The sequence below is a fragment of the Danio rerio genome, chromosome 19, assembly GCF_052040795.2.
Source record: "Danio rerio strain M-AB ecotype USA chromosome 19, GRCz13ab, whole genome shotgun sequence".
Taxonomy (NCBI): Eukaryota; Metazoa; Chordata; class Actinopteri; order Cypriniformes; family Danionidae; genus Danio; species Danio rerio.
Window position 1 is genome coordinate 29,947,501 of NC_141039.2, and position 17,952 is coordinate 29,965,452.

Below are 17,952 nucleotides of genomic sequence, written 5' to 3' on the forward strand. Positions count from 1 at the left end.
GTGCTGGGTTGCGGCTGGAAGGGTATCCGCTGCATATGCCGGAACAGTTGGTGGTTAATTTAGCTGTGACAACCCCTTTTAAATAGGGGACTAAGCTGAAGGAAAACGAACGAATGAATAAAAGTTGATAATGTCATGATGGTAGATGTTAAAGTTAACACTTAGTGTATTATATACTGTAAAGAAGATATTCTAACATATCATTTTCATTATATTTCTAAAGAATATTATGGTGAGTAAAACAAGTGGCAAAAATCCAAAATCATTATTCAAATGAGATTCATAGTGAAAATAGGCTTAAATTTAAAGTAGGAATTATTTTAATGGAAATGCAAAAAAGTAGACTTCCTAGAACTATTTGTGTCACAGTATAGTCAACAAAATTTTAAAAGAATTTTGTTAAAATAAATATTTGAACTTCAGATAAAATTAAACTGAACATAGAAAAATTGTAAGTTCATACTAAAATAAAGTAAACTGATTCCATTTGTTATGGATATTATATTATAATTAATATTTTGTATGATTTTGGATTAAAATATGTCTTAGACGGGAAAGAATTAAAAGATTAAATGATTAACTTATGAATTTAAATCTATATTTTGACATTTCATTCTACAGATAACTGTAAAACTGAGAAAAAAATATTTTACACCATATACTCTAATGACTTACTTGTGATGGTCCATTCCTCTGCAGGACAGCACGATAAGAGTGAAGAGAGCAAAAGCTGCACTATGGATGGATTGACCAGCTAAAGCAAATCCAGCCCATTCCACAATCTCTCCAAAGAAGTTTGCTCCAGACACATACTCAAACATGCCTCCTACAAGCAAAAAAGGAGACACCTTAATCTAAAACATTAAACAAAAATATCTGCAAAAACAAACAAATCTATCACATGTCACTTACTAAATGTAAAACCATCTGACTAACATGCTCATGCTGTCTGGTTCAATGCATCAGAAATAAAGCATGTCTGATTCATCATGCCAGTCATCACTCATGCATCAAATAAAACAAGAACAAGCTTTCAAATTATACATACTAGAATAATTCAATCATTCATTTCTTTTCTTTTTGGCTTCGTCCCTTTATTAATCAGGGGTTACCACAATGGAATAAACCACCAACTAATCATACTAGAATAATATTAAATCCTTTTGATTTGGCTAATCTATTGACATGGTTCCAACCACATCCTTTCCTGCACATTTTGGGATATTGCTGAACAGATATGCCAAGATGTTCATCAAAACATTTGCGCATAACTGAGGTACACGTAGGTCATTTTTATACACAATAATGTAAACAACGCACATTTATTGAATAAATTAACTGATGTGCAACTCAAACCTCTCATTACTTTGTCTCAGGATGTTTTGAGATTAAATTGGTATTTTTTTAAATTTGTATTTCTATGGATTAGTATCAATGTTTGAGAACAACATGTTTCCAAGTGTCATTCGCAGATGTACAGTACATTTGTTCAGTAAATAAATGTAACAGAGGCTAGCTAGTGAAGTGCTGTGCAGGTAAACCCCACTCCTCTGACCTCGAAAGGTGCTCTAGCGACAGACACGATAGGGCCATGGTCTTTAGCCCCCTAGATAGAGCAACTGATTCCCATACAAAGAATTGCCGGTTCGATCCTAGCTTAGACCGGGTTGCGCGCAGTAAGACCGGTAAGTTAAACGTAGGGGCTCGTCCTGGATGGGAGTGAGGTTTAGGGGGTGAGTGTAACGGAGGCCAGCTAGCGAAGTGCTATGCAGGTAAAGCCTCACTCATCTGACTTCTAAAGGTGCTCTAGCGACAGACACGATAGGGCCATGGTCTTTAGCCTCCCTGTTAGAGCAACCAATTCCTATACAAAGAATCTCCAGTTCGATCCCAGCTCAGACTGGGTTGGGTGCAGTAGGATCGATAGGTTAGTTGTGGGTGCTCGTCCAGGTTTAGGTTTAGGGGGGTAAGTGTAATGAAAGCCAGCTAGCGAAGTGCTATGCAGGTAAATCTCACTCCTGTGACCTCCAACCATGCATTCACATGGGGCTTCAACGTCAACTCTTGACCGAGGGCAAGTCTTAAGTTGGGGCTGACGTGATCGTCATAGCAGCGTCAACCAACTAAGTAAGTCTGCAATCGGATAATGTCTGAGCTGGGGTATTTGCATGAAGCGATCTGATTGGCTGACACTTCTGTTGGAGTTTGAAAAGTTGAGAATTTCCCAACTTCTGCAGTGAGCAATGCCACTGAAGCGGCGCCAACAGATACACAATGCAGTTCGGCAATGCCTGACGTCACCCATTCAAAGTGAATAGCAAATATTGAAGCTGAACCCCTGTGTGAATTAGACGAAAAGGTGCTCTAGCGACAGACGCTAGAGGCCATGGTCTTTAGCCTCCTTGTTAGAGCAGCCAACTCCCATATAAAGAATTGCCAGTTCGATCCTAGCTCAGACTGGATTGGGTGCAGCAGGACCGAAGGGGTACATGTAGGGGCTCGTCTGGGATGGGAGTGAGGTTTAGAGGGGGTAAGTGTAACAGAGACCAGCTAGCAGAATGCTTTTCAGGTAAACCTCACTCTTCTGACCTCTAAAGGTGCACTAGCAACAGACGCTAGAGGCCATGGTCTTTAGCCTTCTTGTTAGAGCAACCGACTCCCATACAAAGAATTGCTGGTTCAATCCCAGCTCAGACAAGGTTGAGTGCAGTAGGACCGGTGGGTTACATAAATAACATCTGTAAAAATGTGTTTGAAAATTAGATATTCATTTGATTAAACTTATATCACAGTCATCCACCGTATCAAACATTTAACCATCATAATCATAGGTAAAATCCCATTAACATGTTAATATGTTTTAATGATAACTGTATAAAAGAACACTAGCCTAAAACAAACATACATGAACACACCGTTAAAATTGTTGGATTTCACTCAATCAATTTGTGTTGGGACAAGATGAAGAATTAAGTTAACTTATTAGTTTTTACTCATTTAAGTGGATTGAACATAAAACAATTAAGTTGTCCCCCAAAAACCTTAAGAATTGTGTAATTTCAGCTCATTTTACTTAAAGTAGTTTGAATAAATAGCATTCATCATTTTTAAGTGCATGTACAGTAACAAGTTAAGAGTGAATAAACAATCGCTGAATTTAAACTTAAATGTCACAAACATTGCTTGTTTGATATTTTTTTATTAAACCCTGTGAGGACAGCTTTGAAAGCATTAGCATCTTGCATGGACACTGGCTGTTTAGAAAAAGAGACAGTAGCGGATGTCACACACTATTAGGATCTCTGGATGAGGGTGTTTGCGACAAGTTGCTCAGGCAATGAGTCATGGACTGAAAGGGCATCTATTTTTATTTTCTTTCAGAGTCATGTTAAGTAAAACCGATTTTGGGGTTACATTAACACTCACACCAGCGATGAAGATGAAATGACACCACCGAGCTGCATGTGGAATATTAAAAATGCTCTAAAAAAAATGCACGTTTATACTCGTTGCATATTTAGAGGTAAACTAACCATGACTAATTAGCATGTTGAAAGTGAAAATTTCTGCAGGCAATCTTACGACAGAGAGCAAAATAAAGAACACAAATGCCGTAGCACATTTTCATTGTTACTAACAAGCAAGATTTTTGGAAGATCAGAGTAAATCTTTGAGAATAGTCTTATTTTGCAACTTCTAAAGAGCTAAACAGTTAAGTTTTACCAATTTTTTATCAGTTGATATGGGTCTGTCAGGGGCACTTTTAGCTTAGCTTAGCTTAGATTAGCTTACCAGAGATCAATCAGATTAGACCATTAGCATCTCACTCAAAGATGTGACTAACTAGCAAGATTTAGGAAGAGCAAGATAAATTTTTGAGAATAGTCTCATTTTAATAATAATAATAATAATTCCTTACATTTATATAGCGCTTTTCTGGGCACTCAAAGCACTTTACACAGTGGGGGGAATCTCCTCATCTACCACCAGTGTGCAGCATCCACCTGGATGATGCGACGGCAGCCATTTTGCGCCAGACCGCACACCACACACCAGCTGATTGGTGGAGAGGAGACAGTGATGCAGCCAATTGAATATGGGGATGGTTAGGAGGCCATGATGGACAAAGGCCAGTGGGCAGATTTGGCCAGGATGCCGGGGTTAAACCCCTACTCTTTTCGAAGGACATCCTGGGATTTTTAACGACCACAGAGAGTCGGGACCTCGGTTTAACGTCTCATCCGAAAGACGGCGCTCACTTAGCAGTATAGCGTCCCCGTCACTATACTGGGGCATTAGGACCCACACAGACCGCAGGTTGGGCGCCCCCTGCTGGCTTCACTAACACCACTTCCGGCAGCAACCTAGCTTTCCCATGTGGTCTCCCATCCAGGTACTGACCGGGCGCAGCCCTGCTTAGCTTCAGTGGGCGACCATGCAACTCTTGAGAGTTGCAAGTGCAACTCTTGCAACTCTTGCAACTCTTAAAGAGAAAACAGTTAATTTTACCATTTTTAATCTACTCAATCTATATATGGGTCTCTCAGGAGCACTTTTATCTTAGCTTAGCACAGTGGTTCTCAAACTAGTGGTACGCGGACTTCCTTCTAGTGGTACACGGAAGAATGAAATATGTCATGTACAAGCTACATATATTTCAAAATTTATAAAAAATGTATATATATAATATGCCATATATGACATATAGCCTATATTTCTGAGTTGATCTGCCACGTTTTTTTTTAACTGTGCAGAGTTGTAGCTGCTGTACTAGGCCTACTACGCTTCTGTATTTCAATACTGCTCATTATGGTGGTACTTGGAGAGACTATTTTTTTTGAGGTGGTACTTGATGAAAAAAGTTTGAGAACCACTGGCTTAGCATATTTTAAACGGATTACAGCATTAGCATCTCGCTTAAAAATGGCCAAAGGTTTCACAAATTTTCCTTTTTAAAGCTTGATTTCTGTGTAATCACATTATTGTAAGACCAACGAAAAATTAAACGTTGCAATAAAGCTAAGAACTATACTTTCATTCTGGTTTAATAATCAAGGAACTTTGCTGCCTTAGCATGGCTGCAGCAGGCACAAAGTCATTATGGAGGGATTAATATTAATTCGGCCAACCTCTGTATAAAACTGGCAAAAAAATTCAGTTCATTATCTGCGCCAAAGCAAATATATTATGAATCATTACTCACAAATGTCTCACTTCCTGTGGCACTTTTCCTGTGCAAAAAGTTTGGTCATGTTGGTAATTTAAATGGAATCTAGCCAATTTTTAAGTGCCACACAATAATATTGTGCATGGTATGGCAGCAAAATCGTTTATCTCTAGGGGAGTCGTAAAATTATCCTATTTTCAAGAAAAGTGTAGAGAACACATGCTTTGTTTGGCCATTGAATTAGAGCTGAGTGATATGGACAAATATTATAGTGATGAATTTTAAATAACCATCTATTTTTATCACATTAAATGTCAAAACTATATTCATTTCAAGTTTAAAAGCACATTTTTGTTTTGATGAAGGTGAAAAGGGGGCTATGGTTGGTTGGGGCCCCTGATGGTTTTTCTGGGGGATCCAAAAAGTGTGTGGGCCCTTGGAATTGTCCTACCTTACACCATTTTTTAAGTTCTAACAAGTGATAACAAATGCTAAACTTGAATTTATTTCAATATTAATTATATATTAAATATAGATTTGAATATGATTTTAATTTGACTATTATTAAACACAACTATTAGTAATATCCTACAATTAGGCGATTCTAATCATAGAGTTAACCCATAGAGAAATAAATAATAACCATTCTGAAATTCTGTGATAACTGTATGGAAATCACTAACCAAAATGACAAAATGATTATATATATATATATATATATATATATATATATATATATATATATATATATATATATATATATATATATATTTACACACATTTACATAAATAAATGAACTCAATGATGGTCTAAAAAAAATGAGGAAATCTGCCTCCTTGTTAGAGCAACCGACCCCCATACAAAGAATTGCCGGTTCGATCCCAGCTAAGACCGGGTTGGGTGCAGTAGGACCGATGGGTAACATATGTTTAATGCAAAAAAAAATTTTCTTAGAATTTTTGTCTTGTTTCTAGTCCAAATATCTACTTTTCAAATTGAAAATAAGATTAATTTAATTACTCCATTGGCAGATAAGTTAGCTTGTTTTAAGGGTAAAAATCCTAATTTTGACATTTTTCTAATGCTGCATTCACACCAGATGTGGAACGTGCATCAAGCACGAGTGATTTACATGTTAAGTCAACACAAACGCGCAAATAGACATCTTGCGGTGCGGTACGATTGAATGGCGCAGAGCGAATTGAGCGAATCGCTCGAGTTCGAAAATCTGAACTTCAGCGGACATTCGCGCCGCGTTAACCAATCAGGAGCTTGTTCTTGTAGGGGCGTGATTGTGACGTATCGCCTGTTGTGGGTGTCCCAGGGGAAATTCTCCAGCCGACACCGACAAGAAGTTCATCAAACTGGGCTGGGCTCAGTCCGAAGCACCGCTGAAAGCCTCCGTCAGCCACGTTCAGTTTCTGGAAAAGTTTATGAGCTCACAGAGCTGGATGCACCTTTGAAAGGATGTAGTGGATTCAGACATGGCCCTAAACGTATCTACGCTGTTTTTCAGCCTTCGTAAAGCATATAAACACTGTTATTTTCTCAATAAAATCCATGTTTGCCATTTAGCTATGAAGCTAGATTCACAGGGCAGGCAGAAGCCCTGCCCATCACGCGAGTCTGCGTCTGTTCTGAAGTGAATTTGACGCACAAATGAAGAGGATTTGACACGCGAATGAAGCGGGGTTTGTCGCGCGAATGAAGCGAGTAAACTCAAATGTTCCTGCGGCTATTTACGCACGAATAGCGCGATTTGTCCGTTCCGCATCTGGTGTGATCGCAGCATTAAGGTGAAACCAAAGCGTTATTTTTACTTGATTGAAGAATTTTAAATATTTCGACTGGAAATGAGACAAAGCAATGTAAGAAAAGCATTTTTATTGAATTGTGATTATTCAATTTCTGTACCTGAATACTGTTCATCTCCTCAGAAAACCATCAGAGCTAATAAAACCATCTCGTGAAACCATCTTGTATTCATATCATAATATTTATCGCAGAAAAATAAAATATCACAATATCAGATTTTTCCAATATCGTGCAGCCCTACTGTCATTTATTTTTTGTCTGAAGAACCACAAATGCAAGAAAGTCAAATAAGTCATGAAACAGAGCCATATACAACATTACTCTCCTATACAGATTTCGAAAAAAATATTGGATAAACTGATATGGTTAAACTAATTTTCAAAGGTGGATTACAAAAGCAAATCACAAACAAAAAAAATACACTTATTATGTTTATTTTTAATAAGCTTTCACTCAATGTTACAGTTGTTTTATGTCGAACATTGTAAAGATGCAAAACAAACACCAATGTTTTACTGTATTATTGTTACATAATTTTAAGTTACACTTTTCACTCGTCATCATTCAAATTGGATTATTCTTGTCTTACCTCTAGGTATTTTATAACCTGTTTCTCCAGGTTTACGGAGGTTTCTGAGGATATGGTCAGAGTGCATATTAATAATCCATCCCAGGAACCACATACAAGACCCTAAAATATAATAAAAAACATAAAAAAAGACCCCAAAAAAGTACAAATATTCTGAATTAACACTGCACACCACAATAATTAAAAGAAAAAATAAGACAGTTATATTTATTTTAGCACAGATGCAGTGAACTGATAAACATGTTTCAAAATGATCAACAATTTCCATACCACAAATATACAGAAGCACTGCATCTCTTTTCAAAATGTTCTCTGAAGTATCAAGTCACATTAAAGACGACAGTAACAACTACTGAAAGTCAGAATCTGTCTATCTTAGACACTTTGAAATACTAATTTGAGTGCTGATCTAAATGCAAATCTAGATAAATCTCAATGCTTACATGATTGAGTCCTAATACAATTGAACTATAGTCCACCAAATCTTTACTCCAAGGGCCTGTGGAGAACACTGATGAATAGCATGAATGGCAGCTAATGTTCAGTCAACCATGACAGGTCAGTTAGGGTTCAGAGATAACCAGCATTTATGCCCTGCAGTGGTCAATGTTACAGTAACCAAGTCAGATGACGTACGGTTTAGGGAAATGATCTTGAGAGTACCAAGAATCTTGACTATTTTTCCCCCTCATTAAAAATCCATTTACTCAAAGCCCTGATACTACAATAAATCCAACGACGAATCCATATAAATGGCTTCAGAAATTCTTCTAAAAAAAGAGATATGATTACATTTAAATAACTCTTATTCAAGCTATAAATCACCACCCTGACAAGCATTGTTTTGCATATAGTTGCAGCATTGTTTTGTTATGTTCACTGATTAATGTATATATGTGGGAAAACATATCCAAATCTATAAAGCAATCAGGGCTTGGTTACAGATAATAATGTACCTTGCCTATTAGGAGCAATCTGTACATGCAAGGTAATGAAAGCTCGATTCAATTTTCTTCAAAATGCAAACAAACATGGCTGTATGAGAATCCGTATAAGAACTCATTCTACGTGCTACTAAGCTGTGCTGTCCATTTCCAAATGAATGAAATATGACCTTTTATGTCAATAATTGTTGTATCATGTGCAATCAAGACAAGTCTACAGCCTATAAAGCGCCTACCCAGCAGACACACAACGTCATTAGATATTAATTTTAGGTTAAATTTAAGTTGTGACATCAGGTGATAAAAATTCAATGTCTAGTCAGCGACTAAGGACAACGTTATTTTGAAGTCCAATAACAACGTCAAATTACATTGAAATTTTGTTGATTTTAGGTTGTGTTAGAAAGTGACCAAAATCCAATGTCGAACCAACATCTTAAGCCAACATCATATTGACGTCAAATACTGACAATTATTAGTCAGGTACCGCAACCAAAATCCACCGTCTAATAGACATCATATTGGTAAGGTCCACACAATGTGAAGCTGTAGCATCATTAGACATTAATATTTGGTTGATTTTAGGTTGGACTCTGACGTCAGCCTAACGTTGGTTTCTGACGTCAAACAGATTTTAATTCCCAAACAAAATGCAACATCCTCACGATGTTGGGGAACATCAATCTGATGTCCTGTGTCTGCTGGGTATTTACAGACTGAGACACAAAAAAGTTCCATAACATAAAGTTGTATACAAGAAATGCAAGTCTTTGACATGTGTTTTTGAGTCTATTCCTATAGTATGTGCTTATTTTTCCCATCCCTCTTTCTATTAGTATTTAAATTTTCTTGTTTGAAAATGCTAAAAAGGTTTAAATTTAGAATATTTATATATATGGGTGTAAAACTTAATAATAACATGACCAAGTTGTACATAACATGAACATAACAAAAGTATTATGTTGAACATAACATGTGTTCCGATCATCTCCATATGTTAAAAACTTGGGTTTAATTTAGGCTGCGGAACCATTAAGTCACCTTTCCCCTCTGCAGACGACATTAAAACATGACATTTGGAGTATGCCCCCTTGTGGCAGTCGCACAGAATATTCAGTTTTGTTGTGAAGGAACTTTGACTAGAATGTTTTGCGAGGGGCTGACTGGATGGGATCTATTCCAGTGTTGTCAAATCAGGTCTGTGTGCGCAAGATGAAAAGTATTAGGTAATAGAAAACAAGTCTATATTAAATTTTTTTTTTTTTAATAATTTATTAGTAATACATTTTTTATGCTCACTCCACATTCCCTCAAATGGTCTATGAATTTCTAGTATTCATTCATTTAATCATGGTGAACACACAGAGAATAAAGGCTATTGCTTTTGTATTTTATTTTGTACACTGCATTTCTGTATTTCAGACACTGCCAAAAATCAGCTTCTCTCCCCTAGTCACAGTGCATCCAACAATTTAATCGTCTATGAGTTTCTAGTATTCATTCAGGCGTTTTCTGACAGTCGTGTACGAACGTCGAGTGCAGTGGAAAAACAGCACCGTTTTTAACTCTGCCCCCGACTGTGCACGGCATATCTGGGGTGTGTTTCTCAAACAATGACGTAACTCCAAGCTGAATTATCATAGTACGATGCATCGTTTGGAAAAAGAAGGATGTAGTGACGAGTGTTTTTCAGAACGCATAGTTTCTTTGTCGCAGATCCATCGCTTGAACCATGTTAGTTATAACATATAACGCTAATAATGATGCTCTAAATGGGTTGGAGAAACTACTTCTTTACAGAAAAACCCCATCAATTCTTTGTTCATTCATTAATTCATTCATTCATCTTCTGCCGTTTTTCCAGGGCCGGGTCGCGGGGGCAGCAGTCTTAGGAGAGAACCCCAGACTTCCCTATCCCCAGACACTTCCTTCAGCTCCTCCGGGGGGATCCCGAGGCGTTCCCAGGCCAGCCGAGAGACATATTCCCTCTCGGTCTTCCCCGAGGCCGCCTCCCGGTGGGACATGCCTGGAACACCTCCCTAGGTAGGTGTCCAGGAGACATCCGAAACAGATGCCCGAGCCACCTAAGCTGACTTCTCTCGATGTGGAGGAGCAGCGACTCTACTCCGAGCTCCTACCGGGTGTCAGAGCTCCTCACTCTATCCATAAGAGTGCGCCCTGCCACCCTTCGAAGGAAACTCATTTCGGCCGCTTGTATCTGAGATCTTGTCCTTTCCGTCAATTTTTTGTCAATATTAGATTTTGGTAAAAACATGCACTCGTTTTCCATATTAACTGAAATATATGTACATGGCTCATATATAGGACCAATGTTTCTTTTACAAATATTATTGAGAATATTACATATCAGATTCTAAAACATAAAATCACTTACAAAAGCAAATTCAAACAAAACACAAATTCTTACATCATATATAATTCATATAATTAAAATAATTATTATATTTTATTTTAAATTGAGACTATTTATTATAAAATTAAATTTAATATTTATTATGTATTAGAAATGAAAAAAATAATAATTTAATAATATTCATAATATTGATAATGATGATTATTATTAAGTAGAATATTGTTTTTTTTGTTTTTTGTTTTTTTACAAAAGTGTACTTTTACAATTTGACACATGTAAACCACTGCAGAAAGTTCTAACCAGCAGGCCTATGTTATACAGTACAGATACCTAATAAATAATCCACTATAAATGAAAAGAATTAATGTATGCTTTTTGTTTTCACAAGCTTTGGAGATGTAAAATAAATTCTGCTTTTAAATAATAGGTCACCTATAGCTTTAGCCATGAGGCTGTGTTCAAAATGACATACAGGTTTTCAAAGTGCACTGCGAAGGGAGCACAATTGTAAACATGGAGATCGCTAAAACTGAACTGTAAGAATAGTTTAAAAAAGCAAATTACACTTAGGAGAGATGACCTTAATTCTTTTTTATTTTTAATAATTTCAACTTTGTATGTTAGAATGTTCTAAATGAATAGGGCATAGGGGGGATAAGTGGGAATCGAACACAGCCAGAAACTATGTTTCCAAATACAGCTCGAGCTGTAGCTGCGAGTGCTCAAGTTTGAGACGCAGTTTGCGAAGGGTTGTTGGACCGACGGATTTGGGAAACGGCAACTCAACAAACTATGTTTGTAACGATGGATCTTGCGACCTTAGTTGGCTAACGATGATTTTGGGAAACACACCCCTGGTTGATTCCCGTGGTTCAAGTCAAAGTAAAAAATTGAAGGAATGTGGAGGCAGCATTAAAAATATATTGTTTTGTATTACTCATTAATGAATATATATATATATATATATATATATATATATATATATATATATATATTATTTTTTTTTTTTAATATAGACTACCTTAGACTTACCTATAGACTTAATATATACACCAACCCTATACCCAGCCCAGTGTAAATCCCTTCAACTTAGAGGTCTCAGGAATGAACTTGAACTCAATAAACTCACTGACATGATGACAACTCCTCTTATTGTTATTGGGGTGCTTTTTGGTTTACAGTTTTAATGTTTGTTTTTCATGCTGCTAAGAGGACCATCTGCCATTTACACAATGCAAAGTGTAAAGCATGTAGTACAACGAACATACAGGATATCACATTGCTGCATGTCTTTAAAATGCTATTTCTTTTCTATGAGTGTAGTCTTTTGAGTACATCTGCTTTAGACTGTGAATAAATACATACTTGCACTTACCTATGATGAAGCAGGGGTGTGTAACCCAATCAGCTGGGTAATCAGCATAGTGACTCAGGTATCTACCTTGGAGGTACCCATTATAGATGCAGAAGACAAAGGCTAGTACTAGGGAGATGAACGGTGTTGATTTCCCTCCTCTAATTAAAAACGGGTAGATGAGAGACCTAAAACAGAAATACATGCTTCAGTTGTTTTATATACAAATTATAGTGCATAAAATTGCCCCTTGCAAGACAATAAGGAAACATTTGTCAACATGTTGAGCGAGGTAAACAATGGCAATGGTCTTGACTTAATTCCTGTTTTACAATTTAAAATTTCCATAGCTTCTAAGAGTCCAAAAGGTTTCACATATTGATAAATTATGTTATGGTAGCTGTTATAACATCAAGTTATGAATGAAATGCCTCTTGTTACAAATATGAAATAGTTTGACAACAAGCAGGAAATGTTCACTGGCCAATGAAATCACCACATTGAAATTGTGTATATGTTGGAACCAATGGTTGGAACAAATAAAAAACCTACCTTTGCATATAATGGCAAACGAACATGAGCAGGAGGAGTTGGTTGGGCAGGTGGATTATTTTTGAACTTGAACTCCATAAAGCTAAACTCGAAGGCAACAAAAAAGAAGGCAGCTCTTGAACGAACCAAGCCAACTTGACATTTACAGGGAATCCAAACCTGCTGGATGCATACCTGCCATAGGGCACATGCTCAAAGAGTAAAGCAACAAAAGTTATCAGAGCCATGGCCATCATCAGATACGATAAGCAATCCAAAACGTACAATTCTTCCTCCTCAGAAGAAAATAACGTATTCAGAAGAGCGTCCATAGTTGCTAATCAAAACCGATTAAGAATAAGACGGCAACTTACACGTAGTTCACAGTAGATGCACGAAACAGTCTGACACCATGGAGAAATCTGAAACCCCGCCCATCAGTACCACCACATGTTTTCCGCCAATCAGGAGACGTAACGGGCGGGGCATATACAAGAAAATATTCTTCCCCCTTACGTTCCCTTTTTTATATTGGACGAAAAAATTATTTGACAATTTTGTGTGTGTGTGTGTGTGTGTGTGTGGAGGACGAAACCTGCAAAAACAACAAATAACTACCCAAATATTTAAGTTAATTAGTAAATAAATTAACCTAAATATTTGGGTAAATATGCAAATAAATAAATAAATGTAAATAAAATACATACATAAACATATAAATAAAGATCGTGCGGGCAGGTAAACGATTACATGCTAATGAAAGGAGTTTCTGTCGATCATTGATGGCATAAAAACCGCCTTTTGATGATTATTGTTTTTGCAGGTTAATCATATCTTATAACTTTACAGAAATTCGATTTGCAATTTATTATATTTATAGCAACATTTAAATACAAACCTTAATTAACTCGATTACTTTAAGATAAACGCATTTGTTTATATTTTAAGTAGAACATTTACAAATGCATTAATAACGTTACATTTAAATGTTTGTTGTTTTTAAAATCAATTCATTTAAAAATAATTAGGAAAAAAAGTTGAATGAACGTTGTAAAATATTTTTTTAAAATCGCCAATATACTTATTACTCCCGAAGATTAAATACATTTTATAGTCTGATAGTTTATAATGAAAATATTACCATTTAGAGAGAAAGCGCGCCTCGTGCATAGAAGTCAGGCAATATTGCAGACACCATGGAAGGGGTCTTTCAGTCGAGTGTGCGCTTGTTTAGATCGCGTCACGAACACGTGAGTACAACAGGAGCTGAGAAGTGCAGCTATCCAGGCATTGCAAGATTAAACAGCGCAGATTTATATCCAGAGTTATATGCGTCGCTAACATGGGCAGGAGAAATAAAAACAGACCACAGCAGTACAGAGATGGAAGACCAGAAGGGAAAAGGAGCAGAGATGATGCTGTGAGTTTGCTAGCTGCTCTAGCTGCTTACTTTTCTACGCACTGCCAACACTGCACCTTAATTTCTAAGACTAACATGAAAACTACACTCAGAAATATGATTTTGTTTGTTCTTGTTCTTCGTTAACTACTTATTTAAAATAAGTGGAAACAACACATTTTTTGAGATTCTTTTTGTGACAATTTAATTGTTTTATGTTCAATCTACTTACTTAAATTTGTGAAAACTAATAAGTTAACTTAATTCCTTCATGTTATCCCAACACAAATCAATTGTGTGGAACCCAGCATTTGTTTATGGTGTATGAAGAATACACACAGCATATAATCACTTTAGAAAGACTGTCAGAAAAAAATAAATCAATGGGATCTCTTGATAAATTTTAAATCCAATACCTGTATTAAATAGTGTGCTCACATGGGCTCTTTTGGTAGGCTTGGGGTGCTGGATATGCTGATATTGTCAAGGAAAACAAACTCTTTGAGCACTACTATCAAGAGCTAAAGATTGTTCCTGATGGAGAGTTTGAGGAGTTCATGGAGGCCATGAGGGAGCCACTGCCAGCTACAATACGGATAACAGGATACAAGAGGTGACATGATATTTTCTGCAGATCCAAAGGGATTATTCACTCAAAATTGTCTTCTTCCATCCGTATAATTCCTAAAACATTTCTGAAGAGTATTTTGATAACCTGCCGCTTCAGGGTTTCCACTGAACTTCTGAAATATTAGGCAATTTTAGATTGAGGTAAAGTTGGTTCTGTATTTGCACATTAAGACTTTTTTTTTTTTTTTTAATAATGTAATTTCAGAAAAGTATTTGCGAATCTCTTATAGGAAAATCGAAAAGTGAATAAATGAGCGTTTCCAGCGTTATAGCTGTGTTACACATCTGTAACACATTTTGCAGTAAAAACACAGCACAGATATTCCCAGAGAAAGTATATGTTTAACATTATATTAAAACATCTGTTCATATTTTCTCAAACTACTAACCACAGAGTTATGGGATCAGAACAATATTAATTTGTAAACTTGTTTTGTACTTAAATAAGGAAAATATATGGGCAATTCCATGCAAATGTCAACCTTGTCATAAAAAATAATGCAGTTTTCACCAAAATAGAGAAACCATTTCTACATTTTTTGTGTTAGTGAGTTTTTTGCAGTACTTTAAAAATACTTGTAAATGTATCTGTCAGTATTTCAAACTATTATATTTAATTTGCCAAAATCACACAAGTGGCAATTTCACAGCTGTCACATCCATAACGGAGAAGTGTCACATCCATAATGACACTTTTTCTTCATAAATGCAAAAATGTCAAATAAAATAAAATCAATCATTTTAATTCTATAGTGAGCCGACTCATACCTGTTTGATGAGCATTGTGTCTTTTGGGTTGTGCAGTTTAACTGTCAGAATTTCTAAATAATCTGTTGTCGACTGTAAATTCGCAAACTTTTTTTGTCACATCCATAACGCATGTTTATTTTCCTAATTTAAAATATAAAACATGTTTACATATTCGATATAATGTCAACATATACTTTCTGTGTGAAATTATGTTTAGAGTTTTTACTGCAAATGTCACATCCATAACGCTGGAATTGCTCATATGTGTTTTATACATGTGACCAAAAAGTTTGCGAGTTTACAGTATACAACATACTATGTATAAATTCTGTAAATTAAACTGCACAACCCAAAATAAACAATGCTAATCAAAAGGTCAAGGATGAGAGTTGGCTCTCGATAGAACAAAAAGAATTGCATTTATGAGGAAAAAGCTTGGTTATGGCTCTCCGCTATAAATTTGACGGATGTGAAATTGTCACTTGTGTGACTTTGGTTAATCAAATTTAATAGTTTAAAAACACTGACCGAGACATTTTTGAGCATTTTTAAAGTGCTGTAAAATACTTGCTTGCACAAAAAACTTAGAAACAATTTTTGTAATTTTGTGAAAAAACATTTTCATGGCAAGGTTGCAAGGAATCAATACAATTAATGTATTTCAAGCTCATTGCAAAAGCACAAGGCTGTATATATTGATGACCTTAATTGCTTTTTCAGGGGATTTAGTTTTCATAATTATGACCTTTTATTCTTTCATCCTCTAATCAGTCATGCCAAAGAAATCCTTCATACCCTTAAAGAGAAATACTTCAAGGAGGTTCAAGATCTTGAGGTGGACGGGCAGAAAATTGAGGCTCCTCAGCCATTAAGTTGGTAGGACTAGTTAAAAAATGTGGTTATTATTTTTGAATATCCATGCAAATCTGTGTTACAAAGTACTTCAGACTTGAGCTTTAGCCTTTCCATGTCATTGTAGGTATCCTGATGAACTGGCATGGCATACAAATCTGAGCAGAAAGATCCTCCGCAAATCTCCCCTTCTGGAGAAATTCCACCAGTTCTTGGTCAGCGAAACTGAATCGGTAAAAAAAAACATTGTTGTCTTTTGTCACTCTCTGTTCCGCTTACACTAACAGTAATTTTATTCCCCTTTTCTTTTTGATTATATTTTAGTAACCATCATCAAATTCACTAATAATTCTAAAATATAATTAACATTATCAACAATATTCTTCATTATAATTAATATTATTTTTAATATTGCTATGTTTAAAAGGTCTGTGCTGTCAGCTTAAAATTTGGACCATAACTGTTTATATATATATATATATATATATATATATATATATATATATATATATATATATATATTTGACTTTTGAGTTTTTTTATGTTGAAGTACTTTGTTTGAGTATAAAGAATGTACAAATATCTGAGCAGTGTAAATAACTCTTGTTAACATAACAAATGCTAAATGCCATTAAAAAGCATCTGATAATAGAGATGTAGATGTTTGTAAACATTCTGCAATTTCAGTACTCGAGGTACGCAGTCGATGACTGTTATTAATGTGCCACTATATGCTTTTTATACTGTCAACATGGTGTTATTGTGGCTTTCAATTAGAATTGCACATCTAAAATCTAGCAGCTCTTCTGTGTGAATTTTTTCATACACCCACTTATTACAGAGTTGGCACTAACCAATAGTAGATTAATTTAACCCATTGTTTCTCCTGTAGTAAGCCTTTTTTTTGTAATCAAAACAAATTTTATTTTTGTTTTGGGCAGTTAACAACAGGTAGCACTATTTTGCCCCACTTTTATTTATATATTTATTTTTTTGTTTACTATTTCATACAAAAGAAAATGATAAAATTACCAGTTAGGTAAATTACTGGTCACACTATCCAACCTGCAGTTTGTTCTTTGACCACTATAAGTAATAATAAAATTATATTATATTGGGGCATTTAGGCTGCATTTGCATCGCAGATCTTGGTGATGAATTCCAATTTTATGACTGTTTAATTATTTTTTTTTTTTGATGACTCCCTTACATCATCTTTTAAAAGTGACTATTGTCTGATGTCTGTGTTTACAATGACGCACAAAGACCTTAAAAAAAAAAAAAAGAGTGGGTGCTGACTGACAGCTGTGATGAGTGCTCTTTTCTCAATTCCTTTATTTACATCTGTTTACAGGTTTTAATTGTTATTACTTAATTTTTGACAAGTTGTTTAGCTATATAGTTTAGGACAGAAAAGTTCTCATTTGGCCATTTTCTTTAAATCTAGATTTTTTTAAACCATTGTCATGTCAATGGCATGATTTATGAACTTAATCTATGCAGTTTTAGCTATATTAGTTTATATAGTTTACACAAATAATGCACT

The 17,952-nt window shown here is 35.6% G+C and overlaps 2 protein-coding genes across 15 annotated transcripts in view; one reads left to right on the forward strand and one right to left on the reverse strand.

Annotated features, from left to right (window-relative positions):
* The window catches only part of srd5a1 (steroid-5-alpha-reductase, alpha polypeptide 1 (3-oxo-5 alpha-steroid delta 4-dehydrogenase alpha 1)), a 24,975-nt gene extending 11,011 nt beyond the window's left edge, over positions 1-13,964 (reverse strand). For 5 of the 13 annotated variants that reach the window (XR_015516192.1, XR_015516194.1, XR_015516193.1 and 2 more), the window contains exons 1-5: positions 12,971-13,199; positions 12,797-12,878; positions 12,266-12,432; positions 7,573-7,674; positions 676-826 (exon numbers count right to left, since the gene is read on the reverse strand). Coding sequence is in view for 8 of the 13 variants with exons in the window: in XM_087294987.1 (XP_087151113.1) it covers positions 676-826; positions 7,573-7,674; positions 12,266-12,432; positions 12,797-12,878; positions 12,971-12,986 (518 nt within the window). In the remaining 5 variants the exon portion in view is untranslated. 13 annotated transcript variants of the gene reach the window in all.
* Positions 13,965-13,987: 23 nt separating this feature from the next.
* The window catches only part of nsun2 (NOP2/Sun RNA methyltransferase 2), a 43,692-nt gene continuing 39,727 nt past the window's right edge, over positions 13,988-17,952 (forward strand). The window contains exons 1-4 of one of the 2 annotated variants that reach the window (XR_015515753.1): positions 13,988-14,195; positions 14,630-14,787; positions 16,326-16,430; positions 16,534-16,639. Coding sequence is in view for 1 of the 2 variants with exons in the window: in NM_199711.1 (NP_956005.1) it covers positions 14,732-14,787; positions 16,326-16,430; positions 16,534-16,639 (267 nt within the window). In the remaining variant the exon portion in view is untranslated. 2 annotated transcript variants of the gene reach the window in all.